This window comes from Gopherus evgoodei, chromosome 10 (assembly GCF_007399415.2).
Source record: "Gopherus evgoodei ecotype Sinaloan lineage chromosome 10, rGopEvg1_v1.p, whole genome shotgun sequence".
Lineage (NCBI taxonomy): Eukaryota > Metazoa > Chordata > Testudines > Testudinidae > Gopherus > Gopherus evgoodei.
Genome location: NC_044331.1, coordinates 54,187,249 through 54,211,492, shown reverse-complemented (window position 1 = coordinate 54,211,492; position 24,244 = coordinate 54,187,249). Strand labels below are relative to the sequence as shown.

Sequence of the window (24,244 nt, the reverse complement as noted above, 5' to 3'; positions counted from 1 at the left end):
AGCCTGTGGAGAGGCAGTGGGAAAGAACTTGAGTTTTTACAACAGCTCGAGCCCAGGCATCACTGAAAATGGTAGGTTGCAGAGCCTCCCAAACAGCTGAGAGAAGCAGGGAGCTGTTCACATTAGCCAGGGAGGAAGGATGGTCCAGTAGGTAAGACACTGGCCTGGGACTTGAGACATTTTGGTTCAAGTCCCTGCTCTGCCAGGACCTTGGGAAGTCACAGCCTCTCTGTTGAGTGATGGCAACTAAAATGTATTTCTCCATGCATGTGATCTGGCAAAACAATATGCTAGAGTGAACAGCTTATTCTGGGAGGTCAGATCCACCCCCTGTTCCCCTTCTGGGGAGCTTCACCGTAATGTCGATGAATTACTTGGGCAGCGACTTGTGAGCCTGTCAATGAGCATGTAATACATGCACTGCAGTGCATGCTGTATTACCAGCAGCACCTAACTAGAAAACTTCCTAATGCTCCAAGCAGGTTAGTCTCACCTCTTGCCCTGGTGCATTGTGGGTGAGAGCAATCTCCGGGATCCATGACTGGTCGGCGTGTGGCAGTTCTCCAAAAAGGGCCATATTTTTGGAGTTTAATGTACCTGCCCTCTGTACACAGGCATCATTTATTATTAAGTACATTTACATGAGGTATGATGGGGGGCTGTCAAGTGGTTCCATAAGCTTGTAGATGAGGTGAAGCAGTGGTATCCACAATTAGGGTAATGTTTGCAGTTCCAGAAACACTGCAACATGACTGACCAGCTTTTACTGTTAATTACAACATCGTAATGTGGTGTTTATTGGTCAAAGCTACCAAATGAGAACATATTAAAAGATTGCGTTGCATGGCCAAGTATTTTTTTTTCCAGAAATGATGAAGCTGTCTAGCATGTGGCAAAAATAGCAAATCTCAATATTTTCCAATATGCTGACATGAAAAGTTTTCATATCGCATATTCTTAATCATCAAAGTATCTCACAAGTGATTATAATAATTTTCTATATTTTCAGCTGAAATTTGCTGACCGGTTCAGTCTCTCGCTGAAGATTGTGTACCAGTAGCAGTAGATTGTGTGCCCGCAGTTTGTACTGCATAGTGGATAGATATAAATATACATGAATTCCTAAAGCAATGCTTCTCCATTTGTAAGCTTTTGTGCATACAATGTAACATGTAGTCTGCCTGGTAGAAGGTTTTAATTTGTAATTGCCCACGGATGCAGTACTAGCTGTTGTTCTAGCTATTCTAGAAACGAGCTTTTTAATTCAGTGGTGCTTATGCACAGGTCATTATTAGTGTTAGAGATGACAATACACAACTTCATACTGGGCTTCAATCAAAGTGCTCACTGAACAAAAATGGCAATTTTGATACTAATATATAGGTTTAATTTAGCACGAGTCTGTGTACTTGTATAAAATGAAAAGCGGTAGTAGTGGGGGTGGGAATGCTAATGATATGTTTTGGAAATTTTACCTCTACAGGGAAGTTAAATATATAAAGAGGGAGAGAATACAAGCCCCTTAAAGTTTACATCAAAGAGAAAAAGGCTCTCCACAAACTTCTGACAAATGTTTTGTATTTCAAGAAAATCAAAAGAATGCAAAACTGTCAAAAGCCACCAGTGCTGAACAGAATTCTGTGACGCTGGCAGCAGACTCCAGGAGAGAGTAATTGTGTTGGCGGCCTCTGCATGAGTTCTAGTGTAGAAGATTTGCTGCCAATGCTCTATCACAGGGGTTGCTTTCAGAAATGCAGACATGAGTCAGTTTTGGCACACCAGCAGACTTGCATTGAACCCCAGAAAGAAAATAGACTCTGAAGCTGATTAAAAAAGCATCATGTTCATCTGCATCTATAACCATTGGAGCAAGCCCGTCGTCCAGTGACAGGTCCTGTTGCATTGTTTGCTTGAGAAAACCACATGAAAAAGATAAGAAACTTCATAAAATAGAAACATACGAGAGAGCAACCATTCTAAGGGAGGCAGCACTTCAAAGCGAAGATGGTGACATGTTGCAAAGAATATCTGTGGAAGACTTGATTGCTAAGGATGCAGTTTGTCACTCAATATGCCTTTCTTTTTACTTGAGTAAAGTGACTCTTAAAGCAAAACTATCCAGTTACACTGCAACAATAGTCACCTCATTTTATCAGCTGATTGAAGAGATGTACATAATATCATTGTCTAACAAGAAGGCTCTTTTTCTGTCCAAGCTACTACAAAGATACAGAGCCCTACTTCCTTCGGATGTTGAAACTGTAAACTGTTCCAGTAGCAAATTACAGGCAAGATTAGAAAAAACACAATGGTTCTGCACTTCATTTCATTCACAGCATGGACAAGGCAAGTCTACCATTGTACTGTGGACTGCGGTAACATTAGCTGATGCTATCCAAGCTGCTAGTAATCTGAAACAGGAAATTAAGTCATCCAAATGTTTTATGGATGTTCTTCTGGTGAATGAGCCTGATCAATAGCTTTCAAGTGAACAAGTGGTTTTATATAATTCTGCTTCAATTTTTTTTGGTCTGAAATAGCCAAAATGAAAGCCTTGGAATATTCATCCAAAGTCAGGTGATTGTAGTTCAGAGGTCAGCTACTTTTGTGCTCCAATTGGTACAAGAGTTTGTCCTTTGGCTGATTGATAGATAAGAGGCATATAATTCAGCCAGCAAGAGGTATCATACTTCAGAAGACATTTAAAGAAGATAGCTCTCAATTGCAGAGTGCATCGTATTTAACGGTTCCAAAATTATCATACCACTGCATGTAAGCCTCGCTGCACAGCTATACCATGAGTTTGGGTCTTGCAAATTAATTGATATATTACACATTCCTGGATTCCGCATCAGTTATGATGAGCTCAGCTGGCTCATCACTGCTGCTGCAAAAACTGAAGTAGAAAGACTCCAGGGAGGTATGTTCATTCCAAATGAATTTGTAGAGACCACTGATGGAAAGAACACCTTCCATTCAATGGCTAGAGTGGTATTTCAAGACCAGTCTACAAGTAGTCCAAGATCACAAGAAATATCACTGAAGTGTGGGAAAGAAAAGTCAATTACTCTGTCTGGGCAATCAGTGTTTGAAAAACCTAGAACACATCCAGAACCAACTTGCCATGAAAAAGTACTTGAGAAAATAAACTCTTGTCACCTACATATCTGTAGGTGTCTGAGATCTCTCCTGGTGTCTTTTAAGATGACTACCTCGTGATGTCCTGCCAGTACCAGATGCTGCTCCTGCTGCTGTTCACACTCAGATGGTTCCATTTTGGCCTGGTTTCAACCACAAACTTGTAGTAAAAAAGAGCACCTACACAGTAGTTTCATATACACCTATTGTGGAGACCAAACCAGCTGACATGGCCACAATCTATCTTACAATGCTGAAATGTAAGGAAATGACAGCAATATGCCATTCAGACCATGGATCAGCAGCTGAATGCTGTTGCTCAGCAAGTGAAATGGATTGTCCCAAATGAACTTGATACCACTGTGATTTTTTCTGGGTGCTTTTCACACCCCGTGCTGCTTTAGTGCGTGTACTGGGAAATTTTGGGGAAACACAGGATTGTGAGACCTTCTTGTTGATTCTGATGTATATGCAGCTTGTACTGCAGCTCAAATGCCTGTTCGTTAGCAATTCAGTCATGCTCTATGTGGCTTGCTTCTAGCATTTGAGGCCCTGAGAGCTCTGGAACTTTATTCATTTGTTCAGTGGTGTGAGCAAAGAAGAGATGCTCTTGTAGTTCCAGCATTTGTCTGGCAAATGTTGGCCGATGCTCAAAAGGTGTTTGAGTCTGAAGATACTGAGTCCTTACAACACGTTGTTAAAGAGATGGTGCTGTGACTCAGCATATGCTACCGCTGCTGGAGGAATATAAGATAAAGGAGTATGCCAAGCCTCCTACATTCAAGTTCTGGGATCGTTTTCTCCAGGTTATACAGATACTGCTTCTGAATGTCCGTACAGAGCAAGAGGATGATTGGAAACTTCACCTGTGCTCACACACAGCGTGCAATACTACCAAGTTCCTTTACTGCAGACAGGCTGTGAAGAAGTACACAGTGCCTTTGAATCTGGCATTTGCTTTGTGCCAGGCTCCTGGTTCTTTCAGTGAAATTTGGAGGAGTTGATGTCATCTTTCGTGTGGCTGGTGTAGAACAACAACTACAATTTCACCTGAAGTTGATCGAGCCAAATGGCTACAGCAGGAGTAGCAGAATTTATTGCAATAATGCCTCCTTCATAATTATAAATTGGGCAGTAGGTAGTGATATGTTCAATTGTCTGTTGTGGGGAACCATATTCCTATGCTTGGGAGTCCTTGATTTTTCATTAGATGTCCACATATACCATGACTGGTTCGGATTCAGTTCAGAGTTGACCAAGATGACCATGGAAGGTCAAACCCAGGAATCTTCTGCATGGGATTTGGCACAAGGTGCTTATTTTTAAAGTCTTGTTTAGCCCAATCTGTTTCCCAGGCCTCCTCCTGACCATAGCCTGACTGCATGAGGCTAAAAGAATGTTCCCTGAAAGGCTTGCGGGACTTAAGATGTGACGGGGTGTTGTTAAGATCTTGGTGGATAGGAAAATGTCTGTTTTCTAGGATTCTCTGAGCTTTGCAGAATGGCGCAGCAATTCAGCATATCGGTGGAGGAGTGATGTTAGAACAGATAGCCATGATGCTGGAGTTGACTTAAGGGTTCCCATGATGCACTGCATCACTGTATTCAGCTGGGTATCCACAAGTCACCTGTGGCTGCATCTGCTCCATACCAGTGCACAATATTCAACTACTGAATATACAGGCGCTATTGCAGATCTTCTCAATGCTGATGCATCCCAGGTTGTACTTGCTAGTCTCTGGATTATGTTGGCTCTCAATTTTACCTTTGCAGCTACCTTCTCAAGATGATCATGGAAGGTGAGGGTGTGGTCGAGTTTCACTTTGCGATATGTTGGAGCGTAATCATCTCGCACATTTTTACCACAGAAACCTACTTTCAGTGTGGTTTTGGCACTTCTATTATCAAGATGAAATGCGCTTACTATCGTTTTCCAAGGGTTTGGTATGAGCCTCCATTTCTGGGAGTATTGTTCCATAGTTTGGAGGTTCCCAGTTAATGCTTTATCATGTCATGGAAGTTTGAAACTTTGATTGTCATGGCAAGATCATCTGCATATCCTAATTTTGGAGGCATGTCACTTATGTAAATAGTAAAAAGGGTTGGAGCAAGTACAGAGCCTTGTGGTAGCCTGCTTTTTATGGTACGGGGTGAGCTGGTCTTATTACCCAGGTACTCCTGTAGGCATCTGTTACTCAGCATGGTCCACAGCTGGTGAAGTGTTTGGTAGGAAGGTATAATTGTAGCAAGTTTCAGCATCAGGCCTTTAATCCATACGGTGTCATACGCAGATGACAGGTTGACAAATTCTGCACCAGTCTGTAGGGGTTTATTTTATAGCTATCTGTGGTGGGGTGACGTCTCACTGGCATGGCGCCTCCTGCTGGTTGTCCTGGAAATTAGCTCTCCAGCATATGGAGCGCCTTCTGCAGGCCGGTATCTTGCCTGCCACTGGCCCCCGTGTCCCTCCCGGACTCTGGTGTCCCTCTACGTCAGGGTTCTGCCTCCTAGCAGTAACCCACAAGCTGGGTCTCTCCACCCAGGGGAGCCCCCAACCCACTATCCCCACCTTGCCTCAGTAGCTACTGTCAGTCACCATCTAACCCACACTCACTGGGGTGACTGCAGTCTGTAAACAACTCATCATCAGCAAGGGGGGTTGGACCAGTTGCTTCTGCCTATCTCTGGGCTGCCCCTCTGCAGCCCCGGTACTTTTTGTAGGCCTTCAACAAGGCCTGCAGCCTGGGGTTTTACTAGGCTGGAGCTCCCCAGCTCCCTCTGCCCTTCCCCAGCACTGCTCCACCTCAGGTACCCTGCTCAGCTACCAGGCAGCCCGGTCCTTCTCTCTCAGGAGCTAGAGAGAGAGTCGTCTTGAGATCCTGGCTCACAGCCCTTTTATAGGACAGCTGCCGCCTGACTGGAGCGTGGCCCCAGCTATGGCTGCTTCCCCAGTCAGCCTAGCATTTCACAGCTGCAGCCCTCTCCCAGGGCTGCTTTTATCCTGTTCTTCAGGAGTGGGGCAGCCACCCCACTACACCATCCTCAGTGTGAGTTGTGATTGCCAGAACTTGGTCATAACAACTACATTTTGACTGGAAGCCTGCCTATTCAACAGGAATAATTGGTTCCGTAAAAGGGCATATTCTTTTGAGGCTGATACGTTCAAGAAGTTTATAGGTCATGTATAGTAGAGAAATTGGCCTATAGCTTTCTGCTTCATCAGTGGGTTTTCTAGGCTTTGGAATGGTAATTACCGTTTTCTCATGCCATATTTTAGGGATTTGTACTGTCCTTAAGGTAGCAGACTACAATGTTGCTAGCCATTGGAGTCCTTTAGGATCAAGATGTTGGAGAAATTCTGGCGGAATACCATCAGGGCCTGCAGTCTTCACTTTTTTCATGGATATCCTCATGTTGCAAGAGACCCATGTTAGTAATGACCAACAGGCTGGGCGCTACTGTATCTATGGATACAACCTAATGACTAGCAATTATCATCCTAAATGTGGCTTGGCAATATACATCAAGGACACCATCGCAGATTTTAATATTCCACCAACTGAAGAGGAGACCACATTTACCACAACTATCGAAGTAGGGGAGCTCCACATTACCAATGTCTCTAAAGCCTGTAGCATAAGATGGCCAAAACCAGGGTATTCCATGCATCTATGCGGGTGATTTTAATAGTCACCACACTAAGTGGGGCTATAAAACAAGTGAAACCGATGGCAAAGATCTCCTGGACTGGATGTCTGCACAAAGACTTACAATGAATTTACGCACTAAAACAACGGTCAACATTCCATTCAATCCGCTGGCAACAGGGGTACAATCCAGACCTAACATTTGAGTCTAAAGATCAAAGTGGTAACGCTCTCATCACATCACATGAATTGGCATTTCTGAATAACCAACACAGGCCTATAATCTATATAGGCATAGAAATTCCTGTGTTTTTTTCCAAAACTGGTACTATGATGGAATTTTGCTAAAGCTAATTGGAACGCCTTCAAACAGACTGTTGCAAGGATTCTGGTGAGACCACTATGATCTCAACAGTTTGCAGGGCTCCTGAAAGGAGCAGGAAAGAAGAACATTCGCCGAGGTGTCCGGAAAAAGCACACTCCCTGATGGATGACAGTGTCGCAGGAGTAGCTCCAGCAATACAATCAGACCAGGAGCTATGTCGTGGTATAAACCCCCACTCTGAACCTTAGCATCCAAAAGATGGGGTACCAGCATGAATTCCTCTAAGCTCAATTACCAGCTTAGTACTTGTAGCGCTGCCACCAACCAGGAATTCCAGTGCCTGGTACACTCCGGTCTCCCCCAAAACCTTGCCCGGGGACCCCCAAGACCCAGTCGCTCTGGATCTTAACACAAGGAAAGTAAACTCTTTCCCTCACCGTTGCCTCTCCCAGACTTCCCCTCCCTGGGTTACCCTGGAAGATCACTGTGATTCAGACTCCTTGAATCTTAAAACAGAGAGGAAAATTCACCTTCCCTCCTCCTTCTCTCTCCCCCTCCCAGACTCTCCCTGAGAGAGAAAGTAATCCTAACACAGAGAGAAAATTAACCTTTCTCTCCCCCTTCCCTCCTTTCTCCCCACCAGTTCCCTGGTGGATCCAGACCCAGTCCCCTGGGGTCTCACCAGAATAAAAAAACAGTCAGGTTCTTAAACAAGAAAAGCTTTTAATTAAAGAAAGAAAAAACAGTAAAAATTATCTTTGTAAATTTAAGATGGAATATGTTACAGGGTCTTTCAGCTATAGACACTGGGAATACCCTCCCAGCCTAAGTATACAAGTACAAATTAAAATCCTTTCAGCCAAATACAAATTTGAACTCCTTCCAGCCAAATACACATTTGCAAATAAAGAAAACAAACATAAGCCTAAGTCACCTTATCTACCTAGTACTTACTATTCTGGACATATAAGAGACTGTATCAGAGAGATTGGAGAGAAACCTGGTTGCGCGTCTGGTCACTCTCAGAACCCAGAGAGAACAACAACCAAACACTAACAGCACACACAAAAACTTCCCTCCCTCAAGATTTGAAAGTATCCTGTCCCCTGATTGGTCCTCTGGTCAGGTGACAGCCAGGCTCACTGAACTTGTTAACCCTTTACAGTCAACAGAGACATGAAGTTCTCCTGTTCTATTAACCCTTAACTATCTGTTTATGACAAGCTATCACACCGCAAAAGCCCTACTATGCTCCCTTGACTCAGCAAGATGCCAATGCTGGCTTGTCTGCACGCAAAACTTTGATTTTACACATTCAGACTGTCAAGCCTGGACACTACTGCAACATCTTGGGGCCGCTAATCCCACAGAGCATTGGCCACCAAAAATCCAGCCAAACTCAATAGCTTCCAAACTGGTAGAGAATACAGAAGGATCATTCGATAAACACACAAAAAGAGAAGTGTATCAACAACTCTACTGGACACTTGTATCAATCTCCTGAGGAGAATCTTCCACTGTAAGCACTGAGAAAGTAAAAGAAGGACTTGCCACAATGAAAAAAGGGAATTTGGAGTGACACGGCAACAGAGAAAATGGTCATCAAAGACTGAACAGGCTGCAGTGGGATTTTAGGACTGATAAGAAAGAAGCCAGCTCTTGTTAGACAGACCCTCACAAGACATACCTTGAATGAAAATGCGAAAGCAGTGAGGAGAAGGAAGTGGCCTAACTAGTCCTTGTGTCTGCACTAGAGAGGCATGAAAAGCATGTTACAGCTCTTGACAACCACATCAGCAACAATATGATAAACTCATTTGACCCTTATTCACGTCCAGGGGTGCTTATCCACATATCTACTGGACTGCATGTCACATCAGCTGTACAACAGTCTCTACTGAAAACAGCAGTTGTTGGTGAAGAACAAATGGAAAGAATTGGTGAGAGGTGCACTTGATTCTGGTAAGACTCATAGCTTCTTCAGCCCCATCAAAAAATTTGGCAGGTTGGGAAAGAGTGACGGACAAGCCTCAATTTCTACAGCAAGGATGTTAGTAGCAGTGCTTTATGACCTGAGTGAGAGAGAAAAGAAGACCCACAGAAACCTGAATTGCTTGTGCCTCAGTGTAGCCATCAAAAAGGACAAGTCACTGGTCAAACTCCCACCATGTGTGGACAGTTTTGAAGAGCATGTCAAAAGAGCAGCTTGGCAAACAAAGATCTGGATATCTTCACACAAAGGGAAACCAGCTTTGGGTCACTATTGCAACATGGCTGGAAAAGTGTAGATGATGAACTACTTCCTGTATTCTTCAAGGGCCTAGTGGCATCTGAGCTTCTATAAGACCTTATCTGTGCTGCACTCTGTTGTTACAGGCACAATCAGTTATGTCCGCACAATCTTCCCTTCACAGAACTGTGTACGTGCCAAGGCAATGAAGACTGTAGTAACCCATGTGCTCTCAACACAGATATAATGATGAACAAGATGGCAGTGTTGACTAGAAATATTGCATTTCTACACGTCATTTAAATGTATTAGATTTTGTTTACCCTTTGGATTGCTGTGATGCTTTTGAGTCACAAAGAAATCTAATTTTATGTTTTGAAGTGATACATAGTCACTAAACTAACAGAAACAAATGGAAATATTTCAAAGTGGTCATGTTAACTTGCTGATGGTGTCATCCCCGTTTCTGTGGTAACATTACCACATGACAGATTCACACCATACCTCACTTAAAGCAGACATAATAAGCTTTCAGGTGATGTATGATGTGCATGTGTGTAGAGCGGGAACATTAAGTCAGCAAAATCATTGGTGTCTGCCATTTGCCTATAAGTCTCTTTGGTAGAGTCACTACTTGTGCCCTAGCCTGGTTTGCCCAGAGAGCAGCGAAGTGGTGCTAGATGAGTTTGTTCTACAGTCTCCGATGCCAAACGCTCTGTTTGGGAGATGTGGGGAGGTGTGAAGTGAAAGAGCTGGGAAATGTTATGGGGAGGGGCTGTGTAACAGCTTGGAAAAGAGAAGACTGAGAGGGGACATGATAGCAGTTTTCACGTATCTAAAAGGGTGTCATCAGGAGGAGGGAGAAAACTTGTTCACCTTAGCCTCTAATGATAGAACAAGAAGCAATGGGCTTAAACTGCAGCAAGGGAGATTTAGGTTGGACATTAGGAAAAAGTTCCTAACTGTCAGGGTAGTTAAACACTGGAATAAATTGCCTAGGGAGGTTGTGGAATCTTCATCTCTGGAGATATCTAAGAGTAGGTTAGCTAAATGTCTATCAGGGATGGTCTAGACAGTATTTGGTCCTGCCATGAGGGCAGGGGACTGGACTCGATGACCTCTCGAGGTCCCTTCCAGTCCTAGAGTCTATGAATCTATGAGGCAGGGGGTGGTGGTAATGTGTGGTGCGTTGAGCAGAGTAACTTTAGGAGGAGGGGTCAGCTTAATGTTGTTTCAGATCTTGTGTGTTTTGTTTCCTCAGACTTCCCTGAGCATAGGCAATGCTAGCGTGTTCGCGTGCATGAGTGCTGCTTCTCCAGTGCTGACCCTCAACACCACACGGAACTGCAGCACAGGTATGGGCATTGCTGGCACCCACCTCTGGGCTCTGCTTGTATTCCTGGTTTAACATTTGGGTTCTGGAAGCAAGGTCTCTTGGCTGGTGCTGGAGCCTGGCAGCACTTCAGCTCCTGTTTGGTAGTGATGGTCTGTTTCAGCCTGAACCATCCTCTCCAAACCTTGCCCCCTGTTTATAAAGGGTCCCTGTGGAAGAAGCTGCCTGTGCTAGCGAGATAAGGGGGAGATGCTGTTGCCACTGCTGCTGCCCAGCTTCCTGGTGGCAGAATGGGTATAGTTGCTATGCTGGGGATCTCTGGACCTTGTTCAGTAGAGCTGAGGGAACCATCAAGATTCTGCTTACATTGCGGAGCACTGAGTGCCAGGGGAGTTAGCTACGGTGGGAGTGCTGGTGCAGTGAGTAGCCAGCTGCTGGTGGTGATTTAAGCCCTTACTCATCCTGCTGTGAGCAGGGTAACGTCACACGGTGTCATACAGCAGAGATGCCCCGGGCCAGCCTCACCTGGGCTCCCAGTGCTGTGAGGACCAGTGGAGCTGAACCAGTGGGTATCTTTGGACACTGTCCCTAGTGGGGACGGGGGCTTGGAGAGTGCTGAGGTATAAGGTCTGGGCTTTTCCCATTACCCCATATCCTTGGTCATGAGGGCTGGCTGCATGGTGTGCTCTGATCTCAGGAGGCCAATCGTGGAGAGATCAGGCTGCTGTGGGGAAAGTATCTCTGACTGCTCCACAGCTCAGGGGATTGATCTCAGCCTGGTATTTCTTTGGGTCTTGTCTCTTTCCCTTCTCTCACCTACCAAAGCTCTGGAGTCCCTGGGAGTTCTTAGCCATGTCATGTAACTAATGGCAAACACCCTTTTTCTCTGAAGCTTTTTTCCAAGGCTACCCTCTGAAGGTGAATGCGTCCTCCACAGAAGCAACACTGATTATTCCCTATCCAGAGACTGACAACTGGTTCCTTTCCCTGCAGCTCATCTGCCCATGGGGTCAGGGGTGAGTGTGCGATGGCGGCCAGGAGCTCCCCTCGACAAATGCCACCACACAGACAAACTGCACCACTGTGCTGCCTAGCGCTCTGCCGTGGGGCAGCATTACTGGCACGAAGGCCCTTTGCTCTCACCTGGAGGAAGCAGTGGTGGAGGCTGGTGCTGGCTTGCATTCTTGCCTGTCCAGTGGCCATGGAGACTGGCTTTTACCTGACAGGTGCTGCAAACGGCCCTGCTATAAATGAAAGTAAAACTGCTGTCCTACAGCTCCGCAGAGGTCTCTGCAGCCTTAGGTTGAGAGCATTTCTCTGGTGTTTGATACCTGCAGAGGCTGAAGTCACTGTCTCTTCACTGAGAGTTGGACAGTGCAGCTGCAGGCCAGGAATATCCAATCACCATCAAATAAACTCTGGCCCAGGGTAGCTCACAGTGCTCTGTGAGGCCTGTCCAGGTGGCTGGCTGTGCTGCTTCACCTCAGTGGTAACTCATCTCCCAGCCCCTGAGCACTAATTCTTCCAGCTGGTAGGACTGTGGACCTCAGAGTGTCCAGTGGCTTTCTTGGGCCAGATGAACTCTATCTGCACAGGACATGCAGCTGCTTCACTTCTCTGGTATAAATTTACCTGATCTGGTGCTGATCCCGCAGTGGACGAGACTGAAGAGATGCGGGCTGCAAGTGGTGAAGGGAAATGGGTTAAGGGGAAGCAATCGCTCTACCCAGATGGACAGGATGGGAGCCAGGCAGCTGAGCCCATCACCCTGGGGTAGCATTCTCCCTACCTAGCTCATGTGCCTTTGCTATACAGCCAGCTCACCAGTCTATCTCCTGTGCCCTCATCAACTCCCTTCAGCCCCATTCAGCAATCAGTGTCCCAGCCAGGTCCTTCTCTCTGGCCAACAGCAAAACCTAGTTCTGAGGAGCCTCTGCAAACACGCTCCCCACACCCATTTATCACTGTGGTCCATGAGGCTCTGGAGGCCTTGGCACCCCACGTTGGTACCGTTATGGCTGCTCCATAGCATGCAGCAGAGGAAGGGTTGGTTCCCCAGAGAGGTGCCCGCTGTCCGCAGCATTCCTCCAGCCCCTGGAGAGGAGCAAGTCTACTGGTGGAGATCAGGTCGCTGGCAGCGCAGCACAGGGAGCCCAGCACACTGAATGGGGGGACTGCCAGGGTGACATTAGCCCCAGAATCTCCTTGCCCCAGTGCAGAGAGGGGCTCCAAGCTGTGTGCTAGCCCTCGGTTACCCAGGGAAGGGGATCAAAGTGCTTTCTGTCAGCAGCAGGTGCCTCTGCACATTCAGGCTCATCTGACAGTCGAATCTCCTCTGGCTGCAGGGAATGTAACAAAGCGAAAGCCAAAGTGACCATCTCCATATACCTCACCCCCTGCTTCGACGACTGTGGGACATATGGACAGTGCGGTCTTCTGAGAAGACATGGCTACCTCTACGCAGGCTGCAGCTGTAAAGCTGGTGAGTCCCCTCTCTCTCCGGAGCCTGGGCTAGCCTCTGGCAGGCCTGCATGTCCACCCTGAGGCAGAACTTCCCCTCTCCTGTGTAGGGACTCTGATGTGAGGCAATGGAGTCCAGGGGCTCCCAGAGTTGGAGAGTGCAGGGTGAAACCACAGCACCCATGCAGCCCCTGCACAGGCGATGCTCAGAGACCCCCGTGCTAGTGAGCAGCACTGCAATAGCCCACCTGCAGTGGCCACAGCCACCTCCAGCTTGGAACACCTGGGGAAGGGCCCCCTGGCTGCAGCGCTTGCTGCTCTGGACCCAACTTCCCCTTCCTTATGAAAGTAGCTTCAAGACTGTGATCTTCCAGTGGCATCACTAAAGGACAGCAATGCAGGCACTCCTGGGCCAGGCTACTGGCAGTGAGACAAAGGCCTCTTACGCTTAGGAATGAAGTGATCACAAAGAGCTCCTACATGTTTCTTGGCCTTGCGAGCCATGAGTCTGTATCAGATAGAAAATAGCCCAAGGAAGATGCAGGATGACTTGGCTCGTTGCCTGCATGTGTTAGGCCCCATGTAGCCATCGGTGGGTGCCTGGTCCCAGACTCTCGCAACATGTCTAAGAGTTACAGTGTGGATGGGATAGAGCCATGTCCCTGTAGACCTTAGCCCAGTTCCTGAGACATGGTTAGGTCCTACCTACCCTCCACTATTCATTGTATTATATTGAGGTCAGCACTTAGAATTCACAGATGGGCTTCTAGAATTTCCTTCTAAATTGCAGAGCTGGGAGAACCCCTCCAAGTCTTTTCTGAAAACATGCAGGCAGATCAAACCCAGCATTTTGCACTTCTTGGACCTTTCCATGAGTGGCCTAGCAGGGCCGATGAATACTGGAGAGTGTTGGCATGAGCTCTGCAATTCCTAACTGAACATTCACCCTACAAACCTGTTCTGGAGAGCGACACCCATCCAGTCAATCAACAGAATTGGCATCCAATCAAAACTAACCTGCACGCCTGGACCTGGGACTCTCAATGGCTCAGAGCAAGTGCCTGACAAACCCACTGCAGTCTGGGGTTTCACAGTAATTACTTAACATATCCTTCCAGCTTTGGACAAACTTGAGAAAATCGTAAGCTCCTCACAGACACAGAGGTGAAATTTGCCCCAAACTCCTGGCTGTCTTCAAATTCCAGCCAGTTGCTTCCTGGTTGTCTGGCTGCAGCCATGTGGCCCTAGAGCGAGAATGTAGCCTCCTCTGTAAACTGTGGCACTGGTTTTCAATCCTGCTTCTCTCGCTTTGCAGGAATCTCCCCTTTTGAGCCCTCACCCACTGGAGGGCATCATGCCCCAAGCCACTGATCACTGTCTGAAAAATAGCGTAGCGAGTAGGGAATGCCTGTTGTGAGTCACCCTGGAGATGGAGAGAGCCCTGACCTCCAGAAGGGATTGACAGACCCAGTGCAGCTCATCGACAGCCATCCCCGCTAACCCCCACTATACAGGAGCAGTATGGAAACCTCTCCAAAATAAGGGTTAGGCTCTGCTGGGATGTTCCCCAGGCTTTGGGGTCTGGGCCAGTGCCAGTGTAAATTGAAGACCGCACCCCTCCCAGGGCTGGTATATCACTGTGTGCTGAGAGCAGGAGTGTAACTGGCTGAAGGTTTCAGATGGGCAGTTGGAGCCATGTTACCTGGGACTCTTGGCCAAGCACCAGGAGCAGGAAGGGGTGTAGTGTCCATTTGTATCTTGTTACTGTGGATTTGACCAGGCGATGCACATTGCCTATTGGAATCACTGTGACCCCAGCACAGGAATCCTTCCCGAAGGTGCAGTCTGCCCCATTCCCTGCCAAGCTGAGCTGCTGCACAGAGCCTGGGGTTGCAGGAGCAGGAGAACAGGCAGATGGCTAATGCAGCAAGTGCATTTGGTCACCCACAGGATATGGAGAGAGGAGATTGAGAGGGATGTGGAATTTGTCACATGTGGGGAAGGGTTGTGTGCACCTTTGCTAGAGAATCGTTGGACAGCTGTTGGCATGTTATGGAAGCCCTGGAGACATGCCATTGTAACCTCTCTCTGCTGTGTGCCAGGTTGGGGTGGATGGAGCTGCACTGATAACACTAAAGCCCAGTCTGTTGGCTCACAGAATCTGGCCACCCTTTTGCTCACCCTCAGTAACCTCATGTTCCTGCCAGCCATTGCAATTGCTCTGTATCACTGCTACCTGGTGGAGGCTTCTGTTTACACCTACACCATGTTCTTCTCCACGGTAAGTCATGTCTGTTCGCTCTACCACCCAGCAGCAAGTTGGTGCAGGGTGTTGGGCCCTCCCCAGAAGCTATAGCCACTCCACTTCCCCCCACCCTCAGATTGACTGTTCCTGTAGCCTGCTTCTCTGTACCTGAGAGGGAGAGGCTTAGCAGGAGGATGCTCTCTTCCTATAGCCCCCACAGTTCTTGGGTACGCTCACTGCCATCAGCTGGGCACCTCCAATGGAGAACAGACCCATTAAAACACATGTGCCCCGCCCCATGTGAACCTTCTGCCCATGCAGGTGAACCTGACAGGGCTGCTGCTCCATCCGAAACTTAGCATGAAAAACATCCTCATGACCCTGCCTCCTTCCAATGTCATGTTAGCATCCCAGCCGGACCCTGATCAATGGGAACCTTGGGAGAGCTGTGCGGGGCTGAAGTGCTTGTCTAGTGTGTTAATTACCCTGTCTCCCAGTGAGATTGATTCTCTCTATGCCTGGGTGCATCCCTCTGTAGGGCCTGAGGCAGACATGGACCATGCAGGCCTAGGGGGGAAGCCACAGTGCACTCAGTGACAGCTCACACTCTGCATTGGCTAGCTGGGATAGTGGCCTGGAGCCTGGACCTTCCACTTAGCCCATGAGAGGGCTCATAAGGGCTCATATCTAAAATATGACACGTCTAGTACCAGAACAGCCTCTCCACTCCCCAACTCCAGATCGGGATGGGAGCCCTGGGGAATACATCCAGTGCTGTTCCTAGTTCCTCCTGCTCTGAGTGCAGGGAACCAAACAAGCCAATGAGGCAACTGAATCTCTGCAAGGAGGCGAAGGGCAGGCATTATTCATGACCGAGCAGGGCAGCAGGGAGGTTTGCAGAAGGGGAATGAGGGTGAGAGGTGCTGCTACTATGACTTGAAACAGTGCAGTCTCCAAAGAACAAAATTGCCCAGCCCTCCCCCTCTTCCCCGCGCCTGATTCTTGGGCCCTATGGGTGAACTGCAGAGCAAAACCGCCACTGCCTTCAAAACCTGTTTGCTTTGCAGCTCTTTTACACTAGAAACATCAGGTGCTCCCTTTCCCCTCTCAGCCAGGGAACCCTTGGCGAGATCTCTGGGGGACATGAACAGGGATGTCACGTGAAGCTGATCTGTCCCAGGCACTTGCAGATGGGCTGCTGAGTCTGTTGAGAAACCAGCGTTTCCTCCCCCTCAGCCCTTGGCAGGTCTATGACCAACAAATGCAATTCAAAAGCAGATGCTCTCCATGCCTGCAACAAGGCACCAGGAGACCCTCCCTGTAGGTACTTATAGCTCCAGGGCTAAGCTTTTTGTATTTGTCTACCAACTCCATCCAAAAAGGAGCTTGGCCATGCGAGCATGTCAGCCTTCTGCTGCACTTGGCTCTTCTTGTTCCCTGCCTCTAGTTCTACCATGCGTGTGACCAGCCAGGAGTCGCTGTGATGTGCATCATGGATTACGACACTCTGCAGTACTGCGACTTCCTGGGCTCCGTAGTCGCCATTTGGGTGACTATCCTCTGTATGGCCCGAGTGAAGAAAATCTTAAAATACGTGAGTAACGGGCATTCGCTGCACAAAGCACCAGTCACCCTGCAGCATGAAACACTCAAGGATCAGCACCACGGCTGTTATTCTGCTCTTAATTCCTCAGTCTACTGGCCAGTCCAACCCGTCTCCTACAGCTATAGACTCTCCATTCCCATTATGCCACAAGGAAGGGTTCTCCTGTAATGTGTACATATGATTCAAAGGCCTGCCCTATAGAAAAGGGATTCTGTTTCACAAGATCAGTTTAGTTTAAAAGCCAGTGCAACATTTTTAATACAGACAAGCACTACGGCGGCATGTTAACTGTAACACTGGTATTTCCTGGCTTCCTGAGCGCGGGGCCATGCAGCCCGCACTCTGTATCAGTGTTGTGGGCTTGGCCTTTTGCATTTAAATTCCTAGGAGATTTTGAGAGCACCCTATTTCCATAACTAACTGGTCCAAGTGAGCAAAGTTTACTGTGCTCTTGAGGCCCAAGCCAAAGGCCGCTGTAGTTGGTGGATAGGTTTCCAGTGACTTCACTGGGCTTTGGATCAGGCCAGGGGTGACATAGCAGCACATGGCTTGCCAAAGGCTGACTAGTATTGCAGGCTCCATGCCCGCTGTTGTGTGCTGCTCTGCGCCCTTGTACCTGTGTCAGTGGTAAAAGCCCCTGGGATTCTAAATGTTCATACGTGTAAAAGCCCTGAATGTTCTTGGTACTTGGCTTGATGTCTGTTAAGGCAACCCAGGGCCCTTGGCACAGCCCCACTCAGAGTGCTGGTCCCCTATGGCCCTACCACCCTGCTTGGGATGGCGGGGATGTCACATGAGCTATTTGCTGGGCTAATGGGGACAGCTGCTACTTCTGTTTGAGGAGACTGGGCCTCCCCATTCCTTGACCATGGCTGAGGCAGGCTGGAGTCTGTCTGTGTCAGGGCACTGCCAGTGCTACCCAAGCAGAGCTGTGCTGGGGCGGTGGAAAACGAGACCTTCCCCACACAGAGTCCTCAGCTGTGCCAGTATCGGGCCCTCCAGAGCTGGTTTGAGTCAAACTCCTAGAGATGAATAGGGCAATTCACCGCTCTCTCAGCCCCTGGTCTCAGGCTCCCTGCAGACCCTGAAGCAATAGCTCTGAGAGGGATGAATTGCCTCATTTATTTGAATAGGGCAGGGCCTAATGATTGATTTCTCAAATATCCTCATTGTGAGCCTGCAGAAAGGAAAGGGCTGACAGGGTTAGGCAGGTCTGCGCTCACTACTTCCTGCTTTCTCCCTCAGCTGGGAGAGGCCAACTCGCCTGCTCAGTTTAACCCCTCCAGCCCACGTGTTGGTGGAACCACCCGGCCTCTCCAAGCAAAGAACCAGACCTGGGGTCTGTCTTCTGAAGTGGGAAAATGGCATTTTTTCATCTATTTAAAAAAACACTTTTCTAAAATGGCTGAAGGGATTTTAAGTCAACTTCCAAACAAATTCTTCATGCAGCAGTGACTCGGCGAATGAATGTCCAACTGAATGTGTGGCTAAGTTAGGACTGCAAACCCTGGGCAGTCTGTGAATGTCTGTGAATGGTAGTGACCCACCTGGACCATTGTGATTCCTATCCTGACACCCACTCAACTAGCAAAGTAGGGAGAGGGCAAGTTTCCTCCTGCCCTGGTCCTTCAGAGATCAGTTTTAGCTGAAGAACCCAGGGGAATGTCGAGGCTGAGACCTGCGATGCAGGAAGTTGCTTGTCACAACTGACTGAGACCGGCTTCTTAACCATTTCTTTTTCTGCTAGCTCCAGAGCGCAAAGCTGGGCTGTGGTGAAAGCAAAGGGTTGGGGGATAGGAGAACTAGGTTCTGGTCCTGACTCTGCCATTGACGGGCTGCGTGACCTGGGCCAAGGCATGTTCCAAAGTGGCCCAGGGTTTTACGTGCCCGGTGTGAGATACTTGGCCTGACAGAGCCAGAGCACCTTCGCCCTGCTGGGTGCAGATCGGGCTGAGGGGGCTTGGGACCTCAGGCAGGCCCAGTGTCTCAGGCTTACTGGCCACTTAACCCCTCGGCAGTGTCATTTCTCCATGTGTCAAATTGGAGAACGAGTTCTTTGGGGCAAAGCCTGTGTTATATTTTGTGTTTGTGCAGCACCCAGAGCCTGACTAGGGCCTGTGTGTAGGTGACCAGATGTCCCAGTTTTATAGGGACAGTTCCAATTTTTGGGCCTTTTTCTTATATAGGCTCCTATTACCCCCCACCCCCATCCCGATTTTTCACACTTCCTGTCTGGTCAGCCTGCCTGTGTGCTGCTGCAATACATTCAGCCGAATCTTCCCCTCCCGACTGGATCTGTTCCCCCTAACCCCTTTGTGCCATCCCCCTTCAGTTAGCTTTAGACTATCACACATCTCCTTTATTCGCCCTCACTGAGCCAAACTGTAATCTCTCCTCAGAACTCATCTCCTGCAGCTTCCTGAGTATTTGTGTTGGGGAAGCACTGGGGAGCCCAGCCTGGGCCAGGGCCTACTGTGTAAACACACAACACCAAGACCGTCCCTGCCCCAAAGAGCTTTTCTGTTGCTCTTCTCTGACCCTCTCCAGTTTCTCAGCATCACAGCGTGCTCAGCACTGAACCTGCTGTTCCAGAGCCACATTGGCAGGGCGAGTGTGGCACTTCTGTCTGTCCACCTGGACAGGTGGCATTTTTTATGCTGTACTGTTGTATCCCACCCAGATTCTGGAACCTCTCTGCAGGATTCTCCCTTCCAGGGACCCTGCATTTGAGTTAGGACATTGGCACCCACCGGAGCCAAGTGACTACAGTGCACTGCACAGAACTGCAAGGCAGTCTGGTAGTTATGTTCCTGATGTCAGTGTTGTCCTCTCGTCTTGCTTAGGTTCTCTTTGTGCTGGGGACCCTGTTAATTGCCATGTCCCTGCAGCTGGACCGCAGAGGGATTTGGAACATGATGGGCCCCTGTCTTTTTGCTCTCATCATCATGATCATGGCATGGGTAAGAGACTGCTGGGCTGGGGCAGTTCTCCATTTGTTACTGCTTTCAGAAACACGTTTTTAACAAGGTGGGAGCAGGGAAGAACTGCCACAGTGGCTGAGTGGGATGAGATCCCTGACTGCCCCAATGAGTAGGCCTCAGGCAGCCTCCCCTCCATCTATAGATCAGGGTGACCTGGGGATGCACTGACCCTGGTGAAGGGGAAGGCTTAGGTGCTTTCAACTTCTGTCTGATCCTTAACTTGTTGCCACAAGTTAACTGAGGAATTCCCAGGTTTCCAATCTTGGCCCAGCCCAGCTGCTCTGGCATCTCTAACTCGCCAGCATGTCTCACGGCCAAACTGTGATTGCTGGCTACATATTTGCTCTGGGCCTTTAAAGGTACAGCAACCGTGACTTGGTTTAAATGTGTAATTTGGTTTTCCTATGAACTGAAGGTATTTGGGGCCTTGAATACAAAATAGACAGGGCCAGGCATTGCATCATGCTGGGGCGGACTCTAAGCATCCTTCCTCAGGACTGAGATGGTACAAGTGACCTCTGTTGCTGGGAGGTGCAGACCTCTTAGTTATCAGTTTGTTCCCCTCCTGGCTGGATCCCCGGGTACCAGTGTGAGCGTCTGCTGGTCCCCATAGAAGAGGTGGATCTGTGCTGCTATAATCCTTCTCTGGTATTGTGCCTTTAGGTCTATCATGGAGTGAAGCGCCGCCATTGCTACCCCACCTCATGGAAGCGCTGGGTTTTCTACCTCATTCCAGGGATCACCTTGGCTTTCGTTGCCATCTCAGTGTATGCATTCATGGAAACCAATGACAACTACTATTACACGCACAGCATCTGGCACATCCTGGTGGCCAGCAGCGTGGCTTTCCTACTCCCACCTCATGACAAGCATAAGAAGCCCTGGGCCTGGTCACAGAAGCTCATCTGTCGCTATCAGATATGCAAAAATGACCGCGAGGAGCTCTATGTGGTGACCTGAGTCAGGCTGGCGTGCAGGGCTACAGGCCAGTGGGATGGAGGACTTGCTTGGGCCCCTCTTCTCCAGATGAGTGAGAACTGCCACCTGTGCATGCTCAGAACTCAGTAATGCACTTGATGGCTAGCCAGGGCAGCACAATGGCTGGGCCTCTGCCTCTGGGGAAAATGGTGACAAGTCCGCATACCCTTCCACGGGATAGGGAGAGGCTTCTAATGTTTTTTTTGGTAAAGAAAGGAATAGCCTGCATCCACATGCCACCAAAAAGATGAGAGCTCCATTCCCTTCTGGCCATGGCAGCTGGTCTGGGGCTCACTGTTACCTACCATAGTGAGGGCTCTGGCACCAGAGCTCCTCTCCAGATGCCAACTCCTCGCAGAGGACTCCAGGATGGTGCCTGGCTTTGTTTCCACTAGGAGTTCCTGTGGTCTCACCTCGCTTTGCCATGGAAAGGGCAACTACCCCAGCTGTGCATGAGCTGGAGCAGGTGGCCTCCTTCAGCAAGACATGTCTCTCTCATCTTGGCATTACTGGGAAGCTGCCCATCCCAAAGCAAAACTATGGAAATAGAGGCACACTGTGTCCATGTGTTCTAGAATTAGCTGCCCCTTTCTCCATCTGCATAATATGCTCAATGGTTTGAGTCCATCACATCCTGCTTTGCGTTAGGGGAATAATAACTGATGTGGAAATTCTGCCACTGAAGAACTAAACCCCAGATCAGGTTACCGTTTTCACTCCTGTTCCTATCAAGTGTCAGGTAGCAGCTGCTGGAGTTTGTTTAAATGCCCTTGGCGGCTATAGCAGTTCTTGTGATTGGAGTAAGTAGTTGAGAGAACATAGATGAGTCCTGGATAGGGGGTCTGTCTTACGAAGAGCGGGCAGAATGAGACTGTAATGTCCCATGTATTGGATAGTTGTGTCTTGTTGAACGTGGCAGGACAAATTTTCAACCTGGCCTTCACTAGGCCTCCCTTTCCACAGGTTGAATTATTTGCATCCACAGCTGAGATCATGCCCAGGGACGTCCTTACCCATACACAAAGTAACAGCTGCGTAGGGCACCAGGAAATTTAGAGCTATGTGCTGCTCTAGCTCCTGCTCCAGCTTTTCCCCAGGGCCCCTGCCCCTGTTCCGCCCCTTTTCTGCCCCACCCCCACTCCCCTGAGGACTCCAGAAGCGGTCGGGTCTGCACTCACCGGTAAGTAGAGCAACTTGGCCCCAGCCTGCTCCACTCCCCTGGCTCCCAGCCACACTGCCAGCGAGTGCTGGGGAGCAGTTCCCCCCTCCCCCCAAGTCTGGGAGCCAGGGGAGCAGAGCAGGCTGGGGCCAGGTCACTCCACTTCCCGCAGGAGTTGGCCATCCTCCTTCCCCCCTTCTGCGGAGGCCATGGAAGCCTGGGGCCCACACAGCTCCCCCGCGGGGGGCTGCATAGGGCACCAAAATAGCTAGGGACTCCCCTGATCATGCCGATGTCAAAGTGCACGTACCAACCAGGGGATCAGACGCCTCAGCAAACTAAACTGCAGGGGCAAAATTGCAGCTGCAACTATTTGTGTGCAATTTGTGTCATGCAAAAGGAGGTCAGTGCCTGAACATCTGGCCTGGTGGATGTTCAACATATGCGACCTCTGGCTTTTCCCTCAGGGATGCTGACTATTTCATACTTAGGTCTGATGTGAGTAGAGTGTTGTATACAATATGGAGTCTGACTGCTATTTGACATCAAGGATCCTTCCTTCATGATGATCAGCTGCAGAGGAAGACAGCAAAGACTCTGTTTAAAACATGGTTGGGAGAAGGGAAGTGAGTAAGAGCTGTTAATTAAGGGCACTTTCTCTGGGTAAGATTATTTGGCTTTTGAAAAGTAGCCCAGCATTTTGCCAGCTGCTTACAGTCTCAAACTTTACCCTTCTCTAGCAACTAATCTAGCCACCAGCTAACTTAAAGTTCCAACAAACTCTCTTCGGGGGGCTGGACTAGATTTGGTGCAGGTAAATCTGGGGAAGACCTGCAAGCTGAGTTGACCTGCATCTTGCTCCTGGAGTAGAAGCAGAGATGAGAACTTCACATTGGTTGCCATATTTCTTTACAAATTAATTTTTTCAAACAGATATACAGATGAGCGAATAACACTCATTGTACCTAGATGAAAAAGCCACTGATGGAAGGAAAAAAATGGTTATGGCTGCAGGCTGTTTAGAAACACTTGTATCTCTTCACTCCGTGCTACAGGTAATGTGAATTTATATGGAAGATGCTGAGCAGTAACACTAAGTGTTGTGGTAGTCTGACTTCTTAGTTGTTCCAAGCAACATGAAGACAGGATTTTTATATTGATATATAATGTCCCAAATCCACCGACCTTTGTTGTTCTGCTATAGGCTTGGATCTCTGTCTTAGTGTTCCTTTCACTTCCTGTAGCAAGGCTCTTGTTTTGTACGGCCTTGGAGCAGGATTTCAAACACTCTGGGATTCCTATAACTTAATCACCAGTTTTTAGCACTTTCCCTTCAGTTGTAATCTGAGCACTTGGCCTTAGAGTATTGTAATACATTGTTTGCAACTCTTTCATACATAGAATGCTGCATTTGCAGCTTTGATGCTGCATATTAACTAGATGGAGCAATAATACTCTAATTTATGCCTTTTTAATATAGTTTTCAATGCTGTGAAGCACATTGAGCTTTGGGATGGGTGAGGGGGATAAATCCCTGTAATTATTTTGCTAGTCTTATTCCTCTTCACCCCCAACACTATGATGGAAAAGAATTATCTTGTATAATTTTACTGGGAGAAATAAATATTTTGTCAATTACCTCGGGTAGAATTTGAGCAGATGCCAATATTTAAATACTTGATTTTTTTGCTGTAATATTTGTGGTTTAATTTTATTTTATATAATGAATTTTAAAGCTTCCTGTTTTTATAATTTAATAAATGTAATTGTACTTGAAATCATCCAGTCTGCAATAGCATTTTCTGGAATGGGATTTTATATTTGTATGTCTAAGGCAAGAAATCAAATAAAAAGCAAAACAAAGTTCTGCAGTCCCAGCCAGTCTCTTCTTTCATGGGTATGATTGTGTGGTGATGGTGCCTTGGAGGCTGATGTAATCTCTCCATAGAACAAGCTTAACATAGATAAGGTAATGCATGTTCCTCCTTCCCCACCAGTGAGTCCCCTTTCCTGGCTGTAGGGAACCCACTGTGCGAGAGAGAAGAGAGTTCAGGTTTTGTGGCCCATTCAGTCCGTGGCCTCTCTGCTGAGACCATGTTGGTGGCTTTTGTGGTGTGCATAAGTATCCAGTAGGAACTGGCCT

General features: G+C 48.1%; 1 protein-coding gene across 9 annotated transcripts in view; it reads left to right on the top strand.

The window, feature by feature from the left end:
- Nucleotides 1-23,968, top strand: part of TMEM8A (transmembrane protein 8A) — a 53,568-nt gene extending 29,600 nt beyond the window's left edge. For 8 of the 9 annotated variants that reach the window (XM_030576827.1, XM_030576834.1, XM_030576832.1 and 5 more), the window contains 7 exons: nucleotides 10,601-10,694; nucleotides 11,565-11,688; nucleotides 13,018-13,154; nucleotides 15,235-15,413; nucleotides 16,825-16,971; nucleotides 19,827-19,943; nucleotides 20,628-23,968. In XM_030576827.1, coding sequence (XP_030432687.1) covers nucleotides 10,601-10,694; nucleotides 11,565-11,688; nucleotides 13,018-13,154; nucleotides 15,235-15,413; nucleotides 16,825-16,971; nucleotides 19,827-19,943; nucleotides 20,628-20,924 — 1,095 coding nt within the window. In that variant the 3' untranslated portion in view covers nucleotides 20,925-23,968. Of the gene's footprint in view, nucleotides 1-10,600; nucleotides 10,695-11,564; nucleotides 11,689-13,017; nucleotides 13,155-15,234; nucleotides 15,414-16,824; nucleotides 16,972-19,663; nucleotides 19,782-19,826; nucleotides 19,944-20,627 lie in introns of all 9 variants that reach the window. The other variant, XM_030576836.1, reaches the window with a different exon arrangement.
- Nucleotides 23,969-24,244: the final 276 nt, after the last annotated feature.